The sequence below is a fragment of the Tyto alba genome, unplaced genomic scaffold, assembly GCF_018691265.1.
Source record: "Tyto alba isolate M040663 unplaced genomic scaffold, T.alba_DEE_v4.0 Super-Scaffold_22, whole genome shotgun sequence".
Taxonomy (NCBI): Eukaryota; Metazoa; Chordata; class Aves; order Strigiformes; family Tytonidae; genus Tyto; species Tyto alba.
The window spans coordinates 20767654-20793130 of NW_024881296.1; the positions used below are offsets into that span (position 1 = coordinate 20767654).

At 39.0% G+C, this 25477-nt stretch overlaps 1 protein-coding gene across 4 annotated transcripts; it reads right to left on the minus strand.

The window, feature by feature from the left end:
- Window positions 1-765: 765 nt before the first annotated feature.
- LATS1 (large tumor suppressor kinase 1) lies at window positions 766-25119 on the minus strand. Of its 4 annotated transcripts, none has more exons than XM_042795582.1 (8): window positions 24909-25119; window positions 19682-20190; window positions 15884-16019; window positions 12522-14047; window positions 7608-8190; window positions 6387-6569; window positions 6041-6147; window positions 766-4939 (listed from the first exon to the last, which is right to left on the minus strand). In XM_042795582.1, exons 2-8 carry the CDS (start codon window positions 20030-20032, stop codon window positions 4412-4414), a joined length of 3414 nt encoding a protein of 1137 aa, XP_042651516.1. In that variant the 5' UTR covers window positions 20033-20190; window positions 24909-25119; the 3' UTR covers window positions 766-4411. The 4 variants fall into 4 exon arrangements, with proteins under 4 accessions (XP_042651516.1, XP_042651515.1, XP_042651514.1 ...); XM_042795581.1 differs by having other exon boundaries at window positions 12522-14050; XM_042795580.1 differs by having other exon boundaries at window positions 15869-16019.
- Window positions 25120-25477: the final 358 nt, after the last annotated feature.

Sequence of the window (25477 nt, forward strand, 5' to 3'; positions counted from 1 at the left end):
GCTGCAGCATAAAGTGGACTTGGAGGAGAGGGGTGTGAAGGAGAATGAAAGAAAAATAAATGCATTTGGGCAACTAATGTTTACACTTCATATTTGATTAGCCAAAACAAGAATTTGATTTTCACTTCTTAGAAAGACTCTGTATTTTTTATCACCCCAGCAGGTGTTATGCTACAGAAACTGATTCTGAGAAAACAGAAACAGTTTCTAAAAGTCAGGAATGTCACTCATTAACAGCAGCTGATAATTCAGTTAGGCTGTTCACAAGTGCTGGAATTCTTTCTCTCACTCTGAGGTAACTTTTTAAATAAGTGTCAACACAACCACCCACTCACATCCCCTAGGTCAATATGCACACTGCGCCAACAGTTCAGTCAGCAGGGCCTAGGAAGCATCAAGCTCCCCACTATCGGGCACAGACAGATAAACTGGAAAGGGGACGGATGCTCCGGGGTACCAACTGGAAAAGTCAGCATAGAAGCTGCATGTTCTGTACATACAAACACCAGGGGACTTGGAGATTACGGTCCAAACCACCACCATGTAACCCTATAAAACCCAACCGTGCCAGTAAGCGTTCAGAGACCACGTACCACACGTGTAGCTGGACTAGGGGTATGCAGAGACCTGGCAAAAGAGCGTGCCCATCCCATGACAGAGACAAGCACAGAATACTCAAGACTGGTGAGTAACTGACTACAGATGTGAGATGATGCAAGATTGTTAACTAGGCACATCATAAATGAATAATTTGCTTAAGCGGAATTGTGCGGTGCTCTATGTATTTAATTGGAGGATCCAAAAGAACTGACAGTCAGACGGATATTTATAATACAAAAAAGACATTGTATATACATATACACACATGGAATATATTTATATATATCTATATAGATATATATAAAATCAGTAAACTTGAATAGTGCCTTTATCAAGAGCATCTTAAGGCATTCAAACATTTTATTATGACATCGACCCAATTTATTCTCTTTTTGCTTTGGCTAAATTAAAGCAAACAGATTAAATGTCTGATCTGAAACACGAAAGACAACTGAAACCAAAGCCTAATAGTATCTTGGGTGACAGCAGCATCGTCTAAGAACCCACCCACTGCACTGTCTATTAGCTGAATAATATTAAAAGGAGTCTAAATCATTCCCACTCACAGCTTTGCAACAGCAGAAGATACATCAGTCTCGAAGAGACTTTCTAGCCATATATTCTATAGATTCTATTACAAATCGAGGATAGAAAAGATACAGCAAGAGGGCCTGCCCTAGGATAGAATGCCACTGAATATCAAACAGTATTTACAGTACAGGATTATAGAACATTTTATAAATACAATTAATATGTATACAAGGGCACATAAAAGAAATTCTGTTTTCATGCTTTACAAAGTGAAAGTAGCCTGAACTAAAACTTACTGCAGAATTCCACAGCTGCTGGTTAGGAGCCTCTCTTCTCAACTGCCTGTACAAACCAATCCCCACCGTAGGTCACCAGTGAAACACCCATGTTTTAAGCAGCAGCTATGAAGAATCTCAATGGACTCTGAATCTATGTATGAAACATGAAGTTTCAAAACATGGGTAAGGCATAGCATGTTGGAGAATTGTGACAGCATTTATGTATAACTAACTTTCTCAGAGAACTTGTACTGTAACACACTGCATTTTTGCAAGGAAGTACATAATACTGCAGCATATAGGTGGCAAAATTCAAACAAGGTATATTACAACTTACAAGGTAACAGAAAATGCCAGAAGCATCTACCAAATTCTAAAGATGTGAGCTCTTCCTGTATTTGTTTAAAAATGGTAACATAATATTTAATATTTCAGTACTTGCACATGTGCTTAAAAGACTGAATAATTTCCTTTAATAAAAGCAGTTGGGTTTGCTTGTATAGAACTGTAGTGCCTTTATAGGACTTTTTTTTTTACCACACTGGCCAAAGACCAGTTATAAAAAGGAATATACTACAATACAGTGTAGGCAGAGGAGAAATATACTCAGATAAAAAGGCAATTTTAATGGTCCATTTAATGAAGAATTGACATTATTTTCTCTGCACACTTCACAAATGGTAAGGCAGACTTAATTAAATCACCTTTAACCAGTAATATATTACACTTTACTCCAAGACAAGTAGACCAGTTTTACTGGGATACTAACTATGAAGGAGGATAATCTTTAAAGTTTATTTACACGGAAAACAATCTTTTTTACATAATATATAAAATGGAGTAGTTATACACTGCAACCATTTTATAATATTTAAACTAAATGAAATTAATCTTAAAAGTGATTCTTTTTTAACAGCTGTGGAACAGGCAGACAGAATGTGAATTGTTTTATTAAGCTACAAACCCATTTTCATTATAGAAAGTAACTAACTATCTGCTTGAGAAAACAATTTTTCACCACTACCTTCTAACCATAAGCACTTCACAGTAGAGGGGTGAACTTCCACAAATGTGTTCTGTGACCAAGTCTGTTTAAGAAGTTTCCCTGCTTTACTATAGTTCACTCCTTTCTCAATTTTGCCAATATAAATAATTTTTTGGACCACAACGGAACCTGGATCACTCAGATGAACATGTCTACAAGAAAAACCTCCAAACCCTGAACACCAAACAGGTTTTTTTTCACTGATCCAGTATTTAGCACTGTACTACAGACAGTTGCACTGGCACAGAGACACTGAACTGGAGCACAAAAGGGGAACGAACGGTTGGAAGTGCACAAGAATTTCTTAAACCACCTCGGTGAAAAAAGTAAACTAGTAACTGACTTTTGCTGCAGGAACAGTGATGAACACCAATTTCATGATGTACAGATAGTCACGATGCCAGTGCAATGGCACAAATAATTTAAGAAAGCAGTAATGCTTACAGGCACATTATTAGATTATCCATTGGAATTCAATTCCAAGGAGGAAGAAATGTTTTAAAAGACATGAAGTTTACTAAAAATAGTGCATTTTCTTTACCACTGCATTTGCTTCAGGAGAAAGGAGGAGAGAGAGGAGATAAAACCCATCATTGTTTCTGCCTCTCACCTGTAACTCCTGGTCTTGTTTCAGGGAAGCTGCTGAGAAGGTTGCCACTCTACCTCTGCTCCCAGTAACCTCAACAGGCTCAGTACCCACCCACCATGAGACCCAAGGGGATGCCTGCTCACCTGCTGTGAGAAATTATGAAAAGTTACGCAGGAGGCAGCAGACACAGCCGTTAAGTTCCCAATTCTGTTCTGAACAGGGCTGTGAAAGACGGACCACTGAAACGGTACTGACATCTCAGATGGGCTGGGGCATGACACTTCTCCTGCCTGCGTAACTTGGAGGAAAACTGTTAAAGCCAAGTGAAACTGGTCTCCACAACAAAAGTCCCAAAAGCCATGATTTATAACTTTTCCCATTATCTCAAACATATAATAAACTATTCTAAAATTAGTTTTTCAAACTAAAAATTCCAACTAAAGCAGAACTGTACACACTTTACAGTTTGGTTGTAGTCAGAAAATTAAATGAGATTTCAGGAAGTGTTTTTCCTAAAGCTTCTTTTCCTCTCGTAACTATAGAGGAACTGGTGACAGAAGACAATGAAGTTGTTTCTGAGCAAGCAGTCCTCCTGCTTTGAGAGCATCAGTCACATGCTACAGCATTACTAATGTTAAAATTAATTACTATCTCATAAAATCCTAGTTCTAACGGTTTATTACTTTACAATCATACTACAGCAAAGACTGACATTTTCTCGTTCCAAAGCTGAGAACTATGCTACTACCACAGCAACTAGAAACATTTCACCAGATCGACGACTCAGTTTTTCCAACACTGCGAATAATTAGGCTAAATACAGTGAGAACTGAGGGTACAGCAGCTTTTTTTTTTTTTTTTCCTTCTCTTCAGAAATGTATCAGAGAGCTTTATTAGTGTAAAGTAGGTTTTATATTTGGTAAATGCAAGGAAAAACTGTCATCAAAAATTCTGAAGCAGAGATTTGTTTTCTAAAATTATTCACTATATGTACAAGTAGATACCAGCTGTTATCTCCCCCCCCAAAAAAACAAACAAACAACACTATTTCCTAATTTGAGTACTTAAGAGTACAGAGAACCGATAAAATTCAAGTGATATTTTTTTCACCTAACATCAAATCACTTCTAAATTAAAGAATTAACAACGCTGGAATAAATTAATGCTTGAGAAGGATTTCTCTGTATTCTCGGGAAGCAAAATGTACAGAGAGAGAAAGAGAAGACACAATTTTCTTACTGTTTTTTAAAAAAAAAAAGCGTGCGTGTATCTACCCTAGCAATCTTCCCTCCATTCTCTTAAGAGAAGACTTTTCAAAAATTGCAGCTGCAAAGTAAGTTTATTTAGTTTTTAATCTTTATTCCTCTATTAAACATAAACCAGGTCACGATTTTGAATTCCTCTACCTGCCTGTTCATCATCATCATCATCATCATCATCATCTGACTGCTGTTCTGAGTTTTGAGAACTACCACCATACTCATACTCAATGGGCTTTGGATTATTGTATGGGTAGCCATTGTCATCAAAAAACCTTCGGAAAGTGAACTCATAAAAAGCATGTTCAGGATGTTTTCCATTTTTGTACCACCCATTAAGTGTATCATTTCTGTTCCCCTCCTTATCATCATCACTCCACAATTTATCTGGATCAACTGGATCAAAGTTTGACGTGTCTGTAGGATGAGCAATTTTGGGAATGTAGAAAGCAGACTGTCGCCGTAGATCGCTTGAAAAATCAATTGTTTTAAAAAATGGATGAGCTTTTATTTCATCTGCACCGTTTTTGCCTAAACGATCTTCTGGCCCTCGGCAGAGTTTAATAATAAGGTCAGAGGCCTCTGGAGTCAGTTTAGCTTGAGGCGGGATATGAAGTGCAGTTTGCCAGTTGATAACCTTTAAAGCAAAAAGAGGTGTTATTCTATTTACAATTTCATAAAAAGAAAAAAACAGTGACATTCAAACAGCAACAAAAAAATTAAACAGGCACAAAGCAATCATTCAACATGTGTAAGTGTTTTCACATGACAGAGGGGAAAACGTGAAGCTGCTCTTTCAGAAATACAAGGAATATTTTTTCTGGAAATCTGGCAAAATCCAAGTAAAGCTTATTCACATTCCAAATCTAAACTAGAGTCTGGCAAGGAATACCCCTGCTATAAACCAACAAAGATAACAAAATCCAGCACCTGGACCTAAGATTAGGCACATGGCTTACAATCTTAAAAAGAAGGCGAGACAAACAAATTTTGATTTATTTGATGCACTGGGAAGATTAACAGATTTAAAGTGGGGGTTTTTTGTTTACTTTTGCTTTTTTGTTTTGTTTTTTTGGGGTTTTTGGTTTTGTTTGTGGGTTTTTTTTTTTTTTTTTAATCAATAATGCACTATATTTGAGCCAACTCATCCTGCAGGCTGGATGCAGTTTTGCAAAAATGGCACCTGCAGAAGATTGACCTGCTGGTTTCTTTGAAACAGACAGGGCTCAGGAAGGATGGGATCAATGGCTCTGAGCTGCCAGTAACCCCCAAGCAGCTACAGTCATCGGCTGCTCCTCCACCTTTGCATGCTGAGCACCTGCAAATGCATCACCAGAAGAAGTCCTCTGCAGGTAAGCAGGCATGGAAGCCAAGTGGTAGGAGAACAACCACCAGATGCTGGAAGAGGAGAAGGAAAGAACGTGGAAATAATAACTGGAACAGGTGTAAGAAGTGAAAGGGAACAGCTGAGATCTGAAATGTGATTTTCAGTTGGCATGTTTACTGTATGGTTTACTCTATGACCAGATAAAATGTATGAACGTGATCCCTGAAGTCCCTTTACAAATTAAATGCACCACCACAGTAATGTAAAGTTTAAAATGCTGTTAGTTTATAACATGGTTGGATAGAGCAGCACTCTCAAAAATCACCTTTGATTCCGTTACAAATTAGAAAGATTTTCTAGGTTTCAAGCCTGCTTTTTCAGACTGTTAGTACCAGACTTTTTTAAAGTTACCTTCATTTGTGTTTCCAGTGGCGTTTGTGCCAGGAATGGAGGCTGCCCCACTAACATTTCAAAGAGAATTACTCCAACGCTCCACCAGTCACACAACTGTGTGTAACCTGAAAAGAAGTCAAAACAAGGTAGTCAGAGCCTTAGTGTAATTCTAATCTTGTGTTTCTAAGAATAAAAAAGGTTCACAAGAGAATTCTATTCAATACTTAATATTTCCATATTAGCAATTATTTATTTTTTGTCAAAATAGCATATACTTGGGAAAAGTGACAGCGTAAGGAAGGTGAAGCAAGCTACCCAAATATTAGTTACTCTGCAGCGAGATTACAGTACCAAAATGCATTACCTGTTCGTAACAATACTTCTGGTGCAATATAATTGGGTGTGCCGACAAGGGAATGGGCCAGACAGCGCTGATGCTGACGCGCAGCCCTACGTTCAAGGGGCTTCAACCGATCTCCACACCTGCAATTTGCTGGGTCACCCCATTCATTGCTGAAGTCCATACTGTCTTGACGTGCATGATCACCTACAATTGAGTGAGAAAGATGCCAAAAGTAAGGAAGATTACTTTAGTTCTTATCCAGTATGAAGTTTTCTTTATCTGTTGACATTTCTTGTTATGAGACGGAATCTGTTTTAACACTCAATTGGAGAGCTAAAACTGTCACCAAACATCAGGATTTTGATTTTTTACTTATGATAAAGTACCAACTTTTGAGGATGCTGGTTTAAGTTAATTTTTGACATAACTATGAGAAAGTATCAAGTTTGATCTTTTGTCAGTTTTTCCTTAACATAACCACATTGGAGGTACAGGGTCTATATTTTTCTTGCTCTTATATAAAGAGAAAACCCCCAGTATTTAAAACATTAAAAAATAAACTCAGGTTTTAAACCTTCAACTTCTATTCCAGAGACTGCAACAGTCTGACCCAAGATACACGGTATTTTCATAAAAACAAGTCAGAAGTGATTAAAATATAGTCTTGAAGGCATATTTTTATTTTTGAAAATTAAAATTAGGTTATTACAAAATCTGTATTTTACCACTCTCAGAACTGTGAGATTTTTTTTTCTCTTTTTTTTAGCTCTGTCATGTAATCAAGTAGAATTTTTAAAAGCCTACTTAAACCCTTCTCAGAAATCAATAGGTTACACTAAAAGGAAGTACATGAGACACTCAGAACTCCAGGCAAGGTTTTCAAGAACAATTACATTTAAAACATCAGCCCTATCTTCAAAACAGAGCTAGGGCTGTTGTCTATGTAATTACCTCACTACCACTGTGATTTTCCCTCTCCAAATTTCAGAAGCCACTAATGGGACTCACTCACAGCAGCACAGCTCATTCCTTCTCCCTTAAGGAATCAACACTCACACTTACAAACTTGCCCTAACTAAACACTGCTTTCTATAATTTGAGTGGTGTGCAGACATATTGTTAGATGCATTATTACTCAGAAAGGAAACAGCACAGTCATCTTTCTATTCATTTATTATTTAATTCCTTTCAAAGAACAACACATCAACAAAGTAACAAAAAACCCTTTTATATTTCTCTTACCACTCTGGTAGTACTTTGAATCGTGGGTCCATCGAAAACCTGTACAGAGCCCGAAGTCAGTCAATTTAATATGACCATCGCGGTCTATCAAGATATTATCAGGTTTAATATCTCTGTGGATGAAGCCCATTTTATGAACACTTTCAACTGCGCAGGTCAGTTCTGCTGTGTAAAACCGTGCCAGATTTTCTGGAAAGACACCCATTCTAATTAGGAGACTCATCATATCACCTCCTGGAATGTAGTCCATCACAAAGTACAAATTGTCCTTATCTTGGAACGAGTAGTACAGGCGAACCACCCACTCATTATCAGCTTCTGCAAGGATATCCCGCTCAGCTTTAACATGAGCAACTTGATTTCTAAGCAAGACATCTTTTTTCCTCAGAGTTTTTGTTGCATATAAAGCATTAGTATCCACTTTTCTTGCTAGGCAAACTTCTCCAAATGCACCAACTCCCAGGGTTTTAATTTTTACAAACATTGACTTGTCCATTTTAGCTCTTCTTAGCCGAATATAATTAGACTCCTTCTGGCACAACATTTTCCTCATTTGATCTCGTGCTTCTGGTGACAATCCAACCTGTGCAAACAGAATTAAGTCTGAAGAGTGAACAGTACTCTTAATTCTTGGTGACCATCTTATAATTACAAGGCTTAGGCAAAGCAAACCAAATACTTGTATATAGCATGAGAAATAATATTTATAAGGGCTTATAGTTTTGTTTTGACTTACACATTAGGATTCTATGAAAACATATAGGAGTGATACAAAAAAAAAAAAAAAAAAAAAGTGATCACTTTCAACAGCAAAATGCATGAGGTGCCATGCACCAGAAGGTTCCTGAGAAGGGAGGATGCTTTTGAGGAAAGAAAGGGTAATTTACAAACTGCCGATTAAAAACACTGCAAATAATACTCATCTGAGTAACAGCGTGCATCAACGGCCTCCCTGATTCTCTCTGCAGAGCTAAAGGAAGCCAAGCCAAGCCTAGGAGCAGGAAGTTGCTGAGGGCAAACTGAGGAGCCACCGTGGGCAAGGTTTGTACCCTCTAGACTAACTACAGCAGAAGTCACTAAACTTCCTGACCATGCCAGTGGAATTTCAGTTGCAGGCGGGAATATGCAACACACTCATTCTCATGCTTCCCTTTGTAGCTACACAAAGCAGGTACACGTGGCACTCTTTCCTACTGTCCACCCACAGCAATCACGTGCCCCTGCCACAAGCTGAGACCTGATCTTCCCTCTTATCAGATAACCCACCTCTTCCTAACAGGATTTCAGTCACACTCTCTTGACTGCTCTCCACTCTACATACCAACTAGCTGAGCAGAGCAATTTCTGTGAAGTGGCTCACTCCTCCCCACAGTGTCAGTTCTTGGCTCCCATCTATGCACAGACCCCTATCTTGAATGCACAACCCTGGCGTTCTGGCCAGCACCACTAACATTCTGACAGCTGAAACACTCACAGGCCACACGTAACTCATCACCTTCAGCATGGAAACCCTTATCTACAAGAACCACACTGAGCATTCTCATCGTATTCTAACTTGGGTTCCTCCTAGTGTATTTTTGCTGGCTTCAATTCTTTTAAAGTGCCATTCAACTCCAATGCCATTTTTCTTGGCAAATTTCAGGCCCTGAAAAATAAGAATATCCCTTCTTTTTGGTTTTAATGTGAGCAGAATCTTTTTCCAACTTTTTATATTATTTTCTCCGTGACACTATCCCACAGAGCTTGATGTTCATTCCTTCTTTTGTCTTCTGTCAGCATTTTCATAATCTTATATGCTCCCTTTTTAACAGCATCTCAATTAATTTATCTGCCTGCCTGCTGTCCTCCAGCAATGATTTCCAAGTTCAACCTACAGTACATTCCCTTATTTTTTCCTGGACATTCTGATCATAAAATTGAACATGGCCAAATTAAATCCCTGCAAACATCACAACTACTACTCAACCACCATCCTAGAAGTTTTCAATTTCTTATTGTCACATTTTATCGATTCTTGATACCAAATCTTGCTGCTTCCGTATCCTTAATGCCCCAAATGTTTAAGATACTGACTGCATAACTGTACTCAGAACCATCATCAGGATTAGGTGACCACTAATGTAGGCCTGTATAAACTGCATGTTAATAGAGGACTTCTAATTTGCCTAATTTACAACATAACTTGAAACAAAATATAATAGATGTGACTGAGAAAGAAGGTGAGATAAAGTACCAATTAGATATCATTCAGTATCTTAAAAATACTTTCAGGATACTGTATGTCAACTACTAAATAAAATACTGTTAGAACATAGAAAATTTCTTAGAGATCTTAATAAAAATGGATCGAAAGGAGATGCAAATAGGAAAATGCATACAAAATGTGTGTCTACCCAAACTCCACAAGGAGTATCAATTCAGTAAGATTTAAATGGCAAAGGCTGTCTAAAACCTGAGACAAAACTTTTTGTTGACATCAGACAGGCAGTAGTTAGGACTGGGTAGCAGTAGTTTCATGACTAGATGTGGGAAATAGACAATTTCTTAATTTGGAGTAGAGAGTTGAACCTTTCTCAACACATTACTGCAGAAATACCCAGGCACTGTCTTCCAGGACAGAAACATCTTAAGTTTTCTGTGAATGAACATTCTTAAGGCATATCTCAATGCAGAAGGAGGGATCTTTGAAGACTCACAAATGTCAAGACGACATCTGAAGACCTGACCCTGTTAGAGTTCAGCAATGCTCTGTGCATTGCTGTATTTTCCCTAGAACTCTCCTCAGCTACAGCATTTACCAAAAATAAACCAACTTTGTCAGCTGCACAAACACTCATGCATATATACTTCCAGTTATTTCCAGTCAATGCCAGACACTGGAGTGTCCTGAATTGCTGTGACATCACACAATTCACTCTCATTTTGCTCCCTTCTCATCTTGCTGTGCCTTAAATCATGACTTAAGTTTCTCTTTGTGGTAAAGACATCTAGCATAATTCTTGGCCAAATTCACACACCTGGATTAAATATTTTTGAGACAGCTCCACTCTATTCACTAGAAAACCTGATAGCACAGAAATATATCACCTATGCTAGAAATACAACATCTTGTGAAAGTAGGCATTTCTGTAGGGATGCATTCTGGTATTTTTTCTTTCAGAATTCCTTCCAAAGGGGAGAAAAGAAGGGATTCAATACTTGTTTAATCCTCTTAAACTTCCTGAAAATAAGTAATGAGGTAGTTTCCCTTTCTCCTCCTCATGAAGACCCAAAATATACTTCACTGTTGTGCGATTCTTCTCCTATACCCTGATGAGAAAGGAGATGTCTGCTGCAGTATAATACCCCATTTTCCACCCTTCAGCCTGTGATTAAACATCTCAGCTTTAAACTAGTATAAATATTATAAATTGCATTTCATATAAGAAAAGGCATTTACTAGGGTGCTTTAAATGCATGAGAAAAGTATCAAGAAAAGTTACATCAGTGCTTTCATGTAAGCAATACTTATGCTTGTGATACTATGGAACACAACACAGTAAGAAGGGAAAGTGAAGTTTGCAAATCAACATTAATTATAATCTGACATTTAAGTACTCAAAAATAGTCAAAATAAATTCATGCTCAATTTTGATGCAGGATTGCATGCAAAGCCCTCTAAAAAAGGGATCATGCTATTCTTAATAAATACTATTGCTCCAGAATCTTACTTGTCTACACAGGGATGGAGGCTACAGAGTTCAGGAAAGCTTCCCACACCTTAACAGTTTAAATCAGCTGTTAGTGGAAGTGAAAAGGAAAGAGAGAACACTAAGAATAAAGATCTAGAAAGAGTTCCAGGAAGAAATCTTGCTAACATTCATATATTTGTGATAAAGCAAACATTTACAAAACACTACAGCTTACAGTAAGAATTTTCAAAGAGTAAGAAAACACAGATTTAAAAAAACAGCACTTCAAGGAAGTGGCATAAACCACAGATTAAATTAAAAAGTACATCATACTTCTGTCAACTTTTCAACTACAACTGTGAAAAAATATATATAAATAATACATCTCAAATTTCCATTTCTGCCAATATTAATTTCACTACTTCTCACTATTTTCTCTTTTGAAATGCATATGTATACATCTGCTCCAGTTTTTACCCTTTTGACTTGGTTTAGTAGAACACTGAAATCCCAGAAATAGACCACTGACTTCATGTAGGCACAGAGAAGTTGATTTTACATGTTTCTGTTGATACCTGTTTTTTACTACTCCATTCAATTACCCCTTGTTTAAACAGATACCCTTGCAGCCTGGATTATAAAATACTTAGGCATTCTTAAAATCTAACTTTTAAATATTTTTTTTTATTTGAACTTAAAAAACCCGATCGCTACTGGAAATCAAACTGTAGAACGTAAAAGCTATGCACTGTTTGGGTGACTATATAAATGCACTAACCAGCCTACCACTTGTCCCTGCTTTACTTGTACCTGTACTGTTTATTTTTTAAAACCTACAATATTTTAAAAATCATTAGATTATTGCATATAACTCACTCAAAAATCAGGATCAAATAGTCTTTTTGTCGTGGGTTCTATGAGCCACGTAGTTAAATCCTAGTTCATGCAACAATGATTGTGCTTCTGCTGCCTTATCATACATAAGCCAGATGAACTACATTTAGACATGCAAAAATCTTACTTAAAAAAAATCAATTTCTAAGACGACAATGAAGTATGTAAACAAAGCAATTAAGAATTTACACATCTCAAACACGGGAACTAAAAATAGACTTCAATACCAAGAAATACCACAAAGTTCTATTTAACTGTACTATTTAAACATTCTACAATTAAGACATATTTCTTAATATTAATACAGGAACAGTTCTAGTCAGAGATTTAGAAAGAAGAAAGCGTTTACCCGCATCATTTCATTCTCTAGTTGTTTTTTCCGATGCAAACGCTGCTGATGTGACTTGAGTATATTCTCCACGTGCTGCTCCATGAAGAATTTAAAGGCTTGAGGGGAATAGCTTTGAATGCGAGACTCTCTTCTTTCTTCATCTTTCTTGTTTTTTCTGACAGGAACAGGTGATGTTGTAATTTGTTTCTTTTCTTTATCTGTTGAATCAACACATTCATAATTCTTTTCATTCTCATCCTCCTTTGATAAAATAGGTGGTTCCTCCTTGTTGAGCTTGGGTCCTGCCTCATACAAACTGACAGAAGGATTCTGGTGTAACAAGTGTTTTGGGTAAGGTGGTGGGGGACCCTGGTAATTTGGAGCCTCTGGAACAGGAGACATAACTGCCATATTTGTAGATGGACTCTCAGAGAAGGGAATAGTTGGAACGGTTTGCACTGGTTGTGGCATCCAGGAAGGGTGAGTGGGCGCTAAGGCAGTCTGTAGCTCTGGCTTTAACACACGCATACTCTTTACAGGTTGCTGAATGGGAGCTGGCGTTATAGCTGTTACCGTCGTAGCCAAAGGCTGAGAGCTGCTGGAGTGACTCTGTCTATTCCCATGGTGGTTGTTGAAAGAATTTGACCGCACAGGAACACTGGGTTGCCATGTAGGCATCTCATGCCCATTGCCAGGGGATGACTGCGGTTGCACAGGGGAAGGCTGTGACCAGGATGCAGGTATTCCAGCTACATTTGTATTATACAGTTCCATGTTGTGACTATTTCTATTTGGCACCATCATTGCCTGAGGAAGATTCCCATTGGTGTATGCTGAAGGAGGAGCAGATCCTCCTGCCTGCATCTGCAGTGCTGTGGGACTTTGCCTGTTAGTTGGATTCATGGGGTATGGGGGTGGCTGGCGACTCACTGAGTTGCCAGACACCACACTCTGGTGAACTATGAATTCTGCCTGACAATTCCCATTTTGCATTCCAGCTCTTCCTGAGGGAAAACTAAATTTGCTGTTGGCAGAACTCTGCATGATTATTGGTTGCCTGCCAATGGGGACAGCACTCATGCCTCTCTGAGCCTGTGCAGAAGAATTCATGGGTGGAGGATTCATAGGTGGAGGTGGATAACCATCCTGCCATGCTCCTGGTGGCACCGGAGAAATACGGGAGATCACATATTCCATGTTTCCAGAGTAACGCTTTGTTTGAGAGTTTGGTTCCCAGGAAGGAGGAGGAGGAGTAGTTCCCCTCGGAGGAGGTGTCTGTCCTCGAGGAGGTGGAGGAGGGGGAGTGACACTCCTTATCTGTGGTAGAGGCGGGGGATTCACTCTCTGTCCATTGCCAGGATGAGCCTGAGCAAATGCTGCAATGCCAGATCCAGATAACGGCCTTCCTACGTCAGGCTGAGCGCTGGGACTTTCTGAGCGATAAACCACACCATCTCCCAGGGAAGGGCCATGCCTCTGAGGAACCAAGGATTCCTTAGAACCCTTCCAGCTCTGCTTGCGGTTAACTGATTGCTGTACAGTCCCTGCTTTTACAAGGAGAAAACACAGCATTTATATTATTAGAAATTATTTCTATTTACTGCTTTGAGTATTTTATTCTTATGCATTAATTATTCCAGAAACAGAATGGGAATTCTCCGACATAGCATAATCCACTGTACTTCACATGAAAAGTTTATCTCTATCTAGTAATACACAGCACGCTCAGCACACAGTATAAGAGCAAAAAAAGTCACTTTAGAAGTCACTTTTCTGAAGATACATTTTGCTTCAGTTACAGATGCACCCAATTTTTACTTGAAAAAATAGTAATACGCAAAACTATTAGGCACACTACGTCATTCTAATCATCCATACAAGCAACTCGCAGAAAAGACGTTCATTACAAAACACAAAAAAGCAATAGCACAGAAAAATCAGTTTAGCCATGTCGGTATTTCTTCCAGTTTAACATTCACAATAAATGAAGTGTTCTTAAATTTAACTGAATGCTCTAGAATCAAACAGCCTGCCTACACCCTTGTATGCACACAGTTCATACAAAATTGCTATATTCCTTGCATGCAAAATTTGATTAAGTAGTTCAATTTTAAAGGTTATATCTTTATGGGTAACAGAGCGTTGTATAAAGGCAAGAATTAAAACTGTAAGAAAGTAAAACTTAGGGCCAAACTCTACAATATATTTACTTCACAGATGTTATTTTGCAACATATAAACAAAATAATATGCAGGGAACTGATAGTGCATGCAGTCTTATTGTGCTTTTTACAATATTACTACCGTGATACTTATAAACACACAGTACTGCAACTGATGAAAGTCACTGTATCTTCAGTAAAAGAACATGTTAATTACCATATCTTCGTAAGTAACAATGAAAGTCAAGGCTAAATGGTGGCATTTAGCTACCAGCTTCATACAAGCACTGACTAACCTTGTTTCACAGACTAACTGAAAATGCTGCTGTACTTTGCTACTCCTGACTACTGATTTTTCCTCATACCTATATGGTTGATTTAAAATGTATCTTTACAGAGCTAGCAGCTCAGCACTGAACTTCAGTCAAACAGAAGTTCAGTATTTCTGCTGCATTTGAAAGTCACTGTTTGTTTATGTGTGTGCTACTAAAACCTGGGAAAAAAAATAAAAACATCAAGATGTATTAAAAACATGCTTGTATGCTTTAAGAGAGCAAGTAGCAAACAGCAAGTAGCAAAATTCTGGCTCTCTTGCTACTAAAGCTATAGTCTGTTCCCTAACTTCTATAAAAATGTGAAGTCTGCCTTAAAAACCATACAAACAAAATCTGGAACCAAGCAGAAAATGAGTTAGAGAGGGATCTTGAAACAGGACATCCTAAAATACAAATATTGTAGCCATATGATATATACACGCACACACACAAACAATACAGTCATACAAAAGTATGTCATATGTAGTACTGCTGTGCAGGAGAGTGCGTGAAGAGACAAAAAATTAAAATAAGATTTCAGTGCTCACCATTTACTTAAATTGCACCTGATACTGAGAAAAAAACATGGGCATCACAGCAATTAAGGACAAAAATTACTAAAATGAGATCTGAATGCCATTCCTTGTGTAAAACACTTATATACAATACTAAAACCATGAAGTTATAAAAAGAAATGTTAAAGAAATTCAAGTCAAATGCATGTATATTTCAGAATTATATACTTTACATGCTGTTTTAAGAGCAAAAAAACCCTGTATCTCAACACCTTCTCTGTTCCGTTGCGAGCATATGAAGGAGGAAAAGTTACTTTATATTTTTTGCCTATAACAATATGCTCAGTGAGTTTGTGTTACCATGGATACACCTACCTGGTGGTTTCATACCTGCATTTACAGGTCTTGCTGCTGCTGCAACCATCTGTTCCCGACGAGGATCCTGGTAGCTCATTTTACTTATAAATTCGATGGCGGCTTCTATACTACGGTTGTTAGTTTGTCTAAGAGCTTGTATAACCATATCCTAAAGAGAAAATTATATATGAAAAGTAAATTACAAAAAAATGGCAAATACCAAAAGTCATTGTTATTTAGCCAAATATCCTCCAGTAATTTTACCAAAGTACATAAGTGATTTCTCTCAATCAATTTAAATCTAATTTTGAAATATTTTCTACACAACAGATCCTCCAAAACACTCATACAGTCTGGATCTTCAGGGAAAAAAGCTGACTTGTTGAAAAGCTGTAGTTTCATGTAAATCGTGTCACTTTGCTATTCATACAAACAGTTTTTTTATACGCACTGAAACACACTATCCAGGTATCAGCCAGTTATAGGATCCAATCCTTCCAATCTAAGTTATTATATGAAAGATACCCTAATATGAAATTCAGAACTTAGAGTTTTGCTCCTTTTCCTTCAACTCAGCATAACTTCTTGCCAACCAATATCAATTAGTTTCTCCCTAAAGAATTCTTCCTGATGAAGACAACATTATTGGCAAAATTCTATTATTTTTGTGGTAGATCTAGGCTCTGTGTTCTTAGAGATCCAAACACAAGTTTTGACCTGATGGAGCTTGGTCAATGGAAAATGCATTATGGACCAGTGTTTCTTCCACTGACTTGAATGAGATCAAGGTCAAGCAACAGAGGCAGAATTTCAGTGATGGTTAAGTCAGGCACTGCTCTCCTAGTTATATTGCACTGGATTTGTGCAGCTGACTCAACAGTTATGAAACAAGCCCACAGCATAACTCCCTATAATTAAGCACACTGTCTTTAGTGATCTGTTGTGGTCATACTTTGTCATATCAAAGCAATCACTTCAGTTCACATTATGCTTGAACAGGTTATCTACATACGACAGCATTCATCTCCTACTACAATCAATGAGAAATCAAAGACGGGTCAGAAGGGAAGTAGTCGGTATTGTTTCCAAATTCAAACCCATATTTATACTTTCACTATGGCTCTGTACATTTGTAACACTACAAACATAAAAAATTACATGCAGCCTTCAGAATCAACTAAATTTAGTGAACAAAGCAGAACCTTAAAAAAAAAAAAAAAAAAAAAAGCTATAATAAGGTTGTTGCAATGTTTATAGACCAGCTGATGTTGTTGGAAAAAGCAGATACAACTTCTGATCTCATGGCTCCTTCATAAGACAGTTATGTCTGAAACACTTCTACTATTATAGGCAAGACTGACCTGTTGCAAATAAATACATTTCCAGCACCAGCGTGCTATTTGATCATTGTGCAAACAGAAGGTTAAGTTGTCCAAGCTAGTTAGTTTCCAATTCGAATATACTTTTATAGGACCCAATATTCATTTCTACATATTGACTTCAATTTTCTTATCAGTTTCCAAACCAAATCTACTGTCTCTTTGGCCAAGTAATTCTACAATATATGAACCTAAACCTACAAGTTCACATCACCGAGCCATAAAGACACACAGAATCTTGAAGTACAGAACCAACAACATTTTAAGAGATGAAATTCAGTTCCCTCTCTGCTAACCAGAGGACCCGAGTAAGAGCCAAAGGATCTCTCTCCCCTCTAGCTGAACAAAAACCTTCGTCACCTACGTGACGTGAAGTATTCAATGACTTGAAGAGCATTCCCTCCAACAGAACATGAGGATTGAACTTGAATCCTAATAAGAAAGAAATATTTCCCATAGCTATTTAGGGTTGGTTCCTTTTTTTTTAAAAGAACAAACACAACAAAATGCATTCTACCATAATTACTATAAATATATATTACTATCTATATACACACTATATACCTGACACAATACCAACAGATATCTCTATCTGTTCAGCTTTAACCCTGAATACTACCCACTACTTGAGGGATGGGGGGGGGGGGGAAATAACCAGGATGTTTATAACATGCAATATATTTTAAATAAAATAAACAAAAATGTAAAAATCTGCTGCTTACAGCTGGACAACACACCCCGTCTGTGATTCAGTCCATAAAACAATCCCAGCTCAAAATACATTCTGATTTCATTTCTACTTGCTGTCTTGAATAACCCCCACCAGAGAAAAGTGCTTTCCTACTTCAGCTGTATCTGCTCCCAGTGGCGTTCACAGGCTAATGCCATATGGACTATTGTGGCAATGAAACTGCAGGTTAACACAGGGCAGAAACGGCTTACGCTGGCACTGTGCCTGAAAAAAGGTCCATATAACTACTAGTGTCCTGGGAATTCTCAGTTGTATCCAAGGACAAAGCGTAGGAGCAAAAGGCTTCAAGTTACAAAGGATCCAACAAAATACCAACTTAAGATACCTTTCTAGTTTATTATCCAGCCACATACAATTCTTCAGTTTACAAAAGTGACTGCAGGTGCAAGCCGTAATTTTTTTTTTTTTTTTTTTTATTTCAAAAGTAGATCAGTTCTCAGATCCAAAAAAAGCAACCTCAGCAACAAACCACAGAGCAGAAGAAAATTATTACAAAGTCATTTATCATTATAAAATCCTTCTGTTCTTACTAAAAACACAGCCTGGACTTTGTATCGGAACAAGTGAAAGGAACTCAAAAAACGCTATCAGCACCTGACACTTGGACATTGTTGAGCAAAAGCCAGTTGACTGTTTTGGAGAAGCTCACTCTTGGTAGAGGTAGATCCCTGTAAATACCAAAGCACCACAGCCAGCAGAACTCATGAGCTGGTCACCGTTACAAACAGTGCACTCTTGTAAAGGCAACCCCTGTTGTGGTACTGTGTCTTTTTCCTTTGAAAAGATGAGTGGTTTGCTAGCTTTTTTACTTTTAAACCTGCTTTTGTACTCAGGTTTACAGAGCAGGTATGAAAACAGGTGTAATTTACTTTGATGTGCAAATCCCAGTAAAAACAAAAGAGCTGTAAGCATATTGATTTTTTTATTCCTGAAAACTGTTTTTCAGGCTCCTTTCACTTATTAAAATGAATGATTGGAAATATACTTAGTCAATAATCTAAAAAATAAACAATTATTTATTTTCCTGTTCTTATAATAACAGTAGAATAATTACTTGTGTCCAAGATTTTCAGGAGACTTGACATTTTTGTCTTGAGAGTATGTAACAGAGAAGACTCTGCAACTGGTTTTGTCATGTACTTTGTTATTTTATCTGTATCTGACAAAGTGCATAACATAAGGATAGCCAAATTTCTTTCTCCACAAAGTTCGAGTTTCTATAAGCCACAGATGTAAAAAGCTCATAAAAACTACTTTCAGAAATATTTGGTACTGCTTTTCAATTTAGAGTAGCCATATTTTATCAACATATTTTAATTAAGCACAATGCAAAATTCTATTGAATACCAGAGGCAAAAATCCATGTTCTAGAGAGTCCAGTTCTCTCTAACTAAAATGATATAAATAATTAAAACAACCAACCACATAAGAACAAACTGCACCAGGTGCTTAAAAAAGAAAAAAAAAAAAACAAAACAAAAAAAAAAAACCAAACCCAAACCCCAAACCTCTCTAAACTCTTCTATTCTTCTTCATCCCCCATTATGACCAGTTTCACTACATCCTAATTAGAAACCTATGAGATTTTGAAGCAACTATTTTGCTTATCATATGCTGTTCAAACATGATCAACACTCCCTCCACACTTACTAATGGTTTATAGTTAGCAGAACACCAGATCTTGAAAAGAAAATATTTTACCTCATCAAAGCCAGCAGCTTGTAAGTCTTGCAGCATTTGTCGATTAACTTCTGATGTTCCTTTGACAGCTGAGGTTGTTTCGTTTGCAAAGGGCAGAAGTGAGTTTCTTATCTCCTGCAAAACTTTGTGGTATGTTACAAATTTGGGGGGATTTCGGCCTTGTCTAGGATCTTCAGATAACATTTTGCCCATGCTGTGATCAGCTTTAGCAGCATCTGATGGCTTCGGTAGATTCCTGAGGCTCTCTCGTATTTCCTGTAGCATCTGCTGGCTGCTGCCAGTATAGTTACTGGCAGGAAAAGTCTTAGGCCTCATTTGTCTATAACCTTCTGGCTTCTCACTTCTCTTCATGAAAACATGTATATATGCAGCCTTCACCAAGGACTCGCACACACCAAAATTCAAGGAAGATTGGTTGGTAGTTTCAGAACATGTGAAAGCAGTGGATCTTCACTGTGAAACCGTGGTTCTTGTAGTGCTGGAGTTTGTCACAACCCAAAACTGCTATCCTGTTAACAAAGCAAAAATTAAAAAAATCCTGTTATAGATGCAGCAGTGAAAAAGTTCAAAAAGTAGCATTGGTGGCAGTGAAATGTTCACATGCAGCACTGCCTTCACAGTTATTAAAACTATGCTAAGCAACTTCTTCAGGCAGTCTTTACTCAACCTAAATTACAAACTGAGTTAGGCTTCTAACAGTCTGTTAACAAAAAAGTGTTTTAGGTGCCTCAAGTCCCAACAGTCCTGAATTGCGAAGGATGTGGACAGAGTAAAGAACTCAGTGTGGTGGACAAAGCTTTCAAGCGCAGATATGAACAGCTGTGTGTGCTATCCCACCACTTCTGCTTTGCCTTCCCTCTCTGCTGGGTGCTGCCTCCATTCATCACCCACGTTCTCTCCATCAACACTTTTACAGCTGCAGGTGCCAGCTCTACTACGCAGTTAGCTAGGATATGGACCAAATACCCTAGCTGTTCAACAATTCTGACATCAAGCTCCACAAATAGATGGAAGTGAGAAGTACAAAGTACACCAGTGAGAGTATACAATTACTATGATTCTATCTATTCTTTAGCAGTCACATATGTAAAAAGTAAACACTTGCCTAGCTCATCACACACAACTTTATGATTTCTTGTATCATCTGCCATTTAAACCTGTTTAAGGGTTCAGTTTCCTAAGGCTGTCACAGTCTCTTCGCTTCAGTCTCCATGAACTGGTCTTTGCCAATGATTAAGTAATTTTAAAATTTATTTTACATAAGGGAAGATGAGAACAGGGAGAAAAAGAAAACAAAGAGAATTTAGTCAAACTTTTTTACTGTAAAATTGTTTAACAAGTCAAGCATCAAATTCACTGAGAGCATAGCTGTGACATTTGGTAAGGGAAACAGAACTTTCTGCCAAAAACAAATAAAAACCGTTTGCATTTTGAAGGCACTGACTCATCTGGGAAAGAAGCCTCTGCCTGCAGAGAACACAAATCTCTGCACCGGTGCTGAGCACTGGTTAGGTACTGTAGCACTGTAACCAGCATGGCAATGGATAGAGCAACTAAGGTGAAACACTGAAGAAGTCACAGAGCATTTGCCTCTTGATGAAATAAAACTGTCAGTCTCTACCGTTCCATGGGGGAAGATCAGTTAGTAAGACTGCAAGATACAAAAATTACGTATTTCAGCACTGTCTGTTCTTCACAGGCAACTAGAAGAATGGTAAAGCTCAACTCACACTGTTCCTTTACTATAATACAATGCCAAGAAGTAGCAATAATGAAATTTCCTTGTTTTGTTTCTGTTTCTCAACTTGTTAAAAATTTGCACTCCTAGTTTTCTGAAGGATTATTTTTGATGATTCAGATGTCTGCGAGCATCTTCTGTCCCTTATAAGTAGCATGTAGATAAGTGTTTCGCATATTAGACATGATGAATTGAACAGGTGTCTATGTTTTACAAAGTTTGCATAAAAGTCACTCTTTCTTCAGTCAGGTTTCACTTATACAGTATTTGCACTGTCGTAAACCAATTAATGATTCAGTGAGTGAGGAAGAATACGACAAGAAGTTAATAGGAAAAAGAACCCTCTAATACACATGCAAATTGTATGAATTAAATACACATGCTACACATACACAAATAAAACCTGAAAGCTTCAAGTAATACATAAATAAGGACTGTGAAAAGAAACACAAGGGACACCCATTTAATCCCATTGTCCTTGGAGAATCACTTAAATAATATAATTTCTATAATGGAACTATCAACATTTAGGTGCTACAACTGCATCCACGAGCTTTCTTTGTCCAATGATAAGTTTGAAACCTTAAATAAACGTCATTTGGTAGTTATATTAAAGTTTTTTCCTGCAGTCTGGTAACATACAATTCTTCAGTGCTCACTAAAGAAGGAAAAGATCATCAGACATGTAAGTGAATTTTAATAATATGAAGTTTTTTTCGAAGTATCAAGAAATCTAAATGCAGCAGAAAATACAGCAGGAGAACAATTAAAATGTAATTTAATTTTGACCACTTTGAAAATAATTTTCAAAACATGCCATATTTAAGAGCACATTGAAAATACTTTGTCAAAAACACTTTTTCCAAAGACAGTGAAGTAACTATATTTAGACCATTTTACTAGTTTTGCTATGGATGTTCCTTTTCTTTCCAAGGGATCTGTTTCAAAAAAATCACACATGCTGGATATGCAAGTGCAAGGATATATGCTAATAATACTTGAAAGAATCACCACCTCCAGAAAAGTAAAACCTCTAGCATAAACTCATCCTAAAACACAGGGCAACAAGGCTAAGTATCTCAGAGGTTTAGTCATCTAGATTACTTGTTCAAATTCAGTCAAAATTAGGAGTAATGCCTAGTTCACCATTGGCAGGGTAATTGGATAAAACAGTTGGTATGGATCTTGTGTCACACGTATACCAATAAGAGAAGAAAAAAAAAACGTCCATACACGAATTACAACTTTTAACGAGCTCCAAAGGCCTGGAATGCAGGAGAAAACAGTTGTTTTGCACCTATAAATTTTACCATAATTTCATCTGGTATTTCAATATTCACTTTATAGTTATACCATGGGTAGCAGAGATAAACAAATGTAACACTGCTAAGAGAAATCAAGGTTAAATTAACAGGACACTTAAACCATAAATCAGGAGACTTAGAGTCTACCATCTAGGGAGAAAAAAAAAAAAATCAGATTGTGCTCCTATTTCTTTAGGTACAAAACTGATATAATTGTATTTCCTTCTCAAGTCCTTTGAGAACTTTAAGACGAGGGATGCTGTAAGTGTTTGATAGCTATTATTTTGCTGGCAACTGCAGCATGCATGACAGGATGCGGACTAAGCAGGTTTAGAAAATAAAGTTGCACTTTCACATAAATTTTTAGCAGAAGCAGAGCTTTACCAATGTAAACCAGCCAGTCCACTTATCTCCCACCACTTCCTAGTGCCAGCATAATTGTTTGTAAGGCCACACAGAGCGAATCAAGCTAAGGAACTTAACCAGATAAATAGTAACTTTTTTTTTTTTTTTTGCTGAGTTGTTTCTTTTGGCAGCAGTGATGGTTAAGAGCAGTTTGATACGTGAAATTACAATCCTAATTGCTATGAAACCTAATTGCATTGGTCCTCCAGTTCAATGAAGTACAAGAAAGCAAGTATTACTACAGTTCACCTTGCTTTACATATGAACCTCAAAATTCACAAGTCACCTCCTCTTACAGACATCTGCACACATTTTAAAGCAAGGAAGTTTTGACTGCTCAGTAAGAAATCTGCCTCAGTTTTGTACTTCTAACTAGCAAACACAAACCGTATCCAAGGGAACTGATGTCTGTTCCCCCTTGCAGTTTTGTGCCATTATGTGTAAATGATAGAGGTTTGTTAATGCAACTATTTCTACTGATGAAGTTCTCCACTTCCCTAAAGGAGTTAAAAAAATTAGGTTTTCGCTTCTTTTCAAAATATGGGGATAAAGAATTTTCCTCTGTAGGTCAAACTACAATGAAAAAAAACAACTTGTGTTTTTATGGTATAATCATGAAAGCCTGGACTTAAAGCAGGCATTTGAATGAAAACACAGAATGGCTGCATGCAACTGTCAAGAACTTCCAAGTTTTTCTGAGAAAAAAAATACACAGCTTTGTAACAGATCTGTAACACTTCTTCAAAAGTTTTTAGTGTACTTTTAAATACTCGTATTTCCAATTAAGCATCGAATGCCACATTTTAATCTATTTTGGTTCCCTCCTTCATGTACCTATTCTAATAACTTATTTTATACATAATCACAACACTTTATTGCTAAGAGAAAAAAAAAAAATCAAGAATTTGTGAGACATAAAATGAAGTTTGTAGGGCCTTGGTTCAAACAAACAAAAGGAAACTGTTCTTCGGATAACAGGTCATTGAGCCATAAAGCAATTTCCCAAAAGATTCATTTCCAATACTGAAAGTTTACACAGGATGAGGAGAAAACCGGACACTGGAATTAGTAAATAAACACAACCACCTACGGCCAAGGAAGGCTGAGTGGGAAATGACCAGAGGCTAGCCCTGCTTGTTTCCATTCTTACGCTCTGCTGCTATCTCCTTTGACAGGACACAGCTCTTAGTAAGTACCGACATGTCCCAGCTGGCCGCGGTGGCAGCAGCAGCAGCGATTTCGAGGGCACACAAGAGCGACCGGGACGGCTGCCGCTCGCCGGCACCGAGGCGATTCCTGCCGCGCAGCAGGACCCGGCGTCCCAGCGGCCGCCCAGCGCAGGAGCTTCCAGCGCCGGGATAAGCGCTGGGCACACCGACAACCGCGGGCATCGCGGCTCAGCCGGCGGCACCGGGACATCGGCGCTCCCGCCGCCCAGCCCCGGCCGCTCTCGGGCAGCGCCGGTCCCCCCGCGCAGGCCGAGCACCGCCGCGGGGGCGGCCGGACCCTCCCCCGGCGGCAGCATAAAGGCCCGGCCCGGCCCGCCGCCCCTCCCGAGGAGCCGTTCTCCGGCCAGAGAGGAGCCGCCGACTCCGGCGGGGGAACCGGAGACGACACCATCCCCCGCGGCCGCGTCCCGCCCGCTCCCCGTGGGAAGAAAAGGGCCCAGGACCCTCCCCGCTCGGCCGCACCGCAGAAGGCTCGTTATCGCCCCCAACCCGCGGCCGCTCCCCACACCCGCCGCCGCCCCCCCTTCGCCACCGCGGCACAGCGGACCTACCTGCGGCGAGAGGGCGGCGGCGGCAGCAGCAGCAGCGCCCCGGGCCCGGGCGTGGGCGCACGCAGCTCGGCCCCGCCCGCGCGGCGGCGACGACGACCGCCACGGCCCTCCGCGATGCCGGCAGCGGCTCCTCGGTCCCTCCGCCAGCGACCGCCGCCACGGGCCCCTCAGTTCGGCGCCGCCATTTTGTCGGTGCCTCCGCCGCGGAGGGCTTCCCGGATATGGGCAGCTCCCGGCCTGCCTTGCGCGCTCCCTGCACCGCCCCCCCCGCAGCCCCGACCCGGATGGAGCCGGGCGGCCGCCGCCCCCCGCGGACAGGGACCCGGACCCGGGCAAAACAGAAAAAAACAGATTATTCCCCTCTCCGCAACGCCGGGTTTCAGGCACTGCTTTCTTCTCCCGGGGAGGGTAAATACCGATTTTCTAATGGGGAAAAACGGTTCTGCCGAGCCTCCGCGATCCAGTTAACGCCTGAAGGAAGGACCCGGTACGGACCGACGTGTAAGGCGCCAGGAGGGAGAAGCCCCCTCAGTTACCACTCAGGTGCATCCCGACCGCTGGGTTTCGGG

Excerpts from the sequence above, each read along its gene's own strand:
- LATS1 (XM_042795579.1), bottom strand. The coding sequence starts at position 20,032 with ATGAAGAGAAGTGAGAAGCCAGAAGGTTATAGACAAATGAGGCCTAAG. Across the intron at positions 14,051-15,868 it reads TGCAGGTATGAAACCACCAG|CAGGGACTGTACAGCAATCA; the intron begins GTAGGTGTATCC and ends TCCTTGTAAAAG. Across the intron at positions 4,940-6,040 it reads CACTGGAAACACAAATGAAG|GTTATCAACTGGCAAACTGC; the intron begins GTAACTTTAAAA and ends TTTGCTTTAAAG.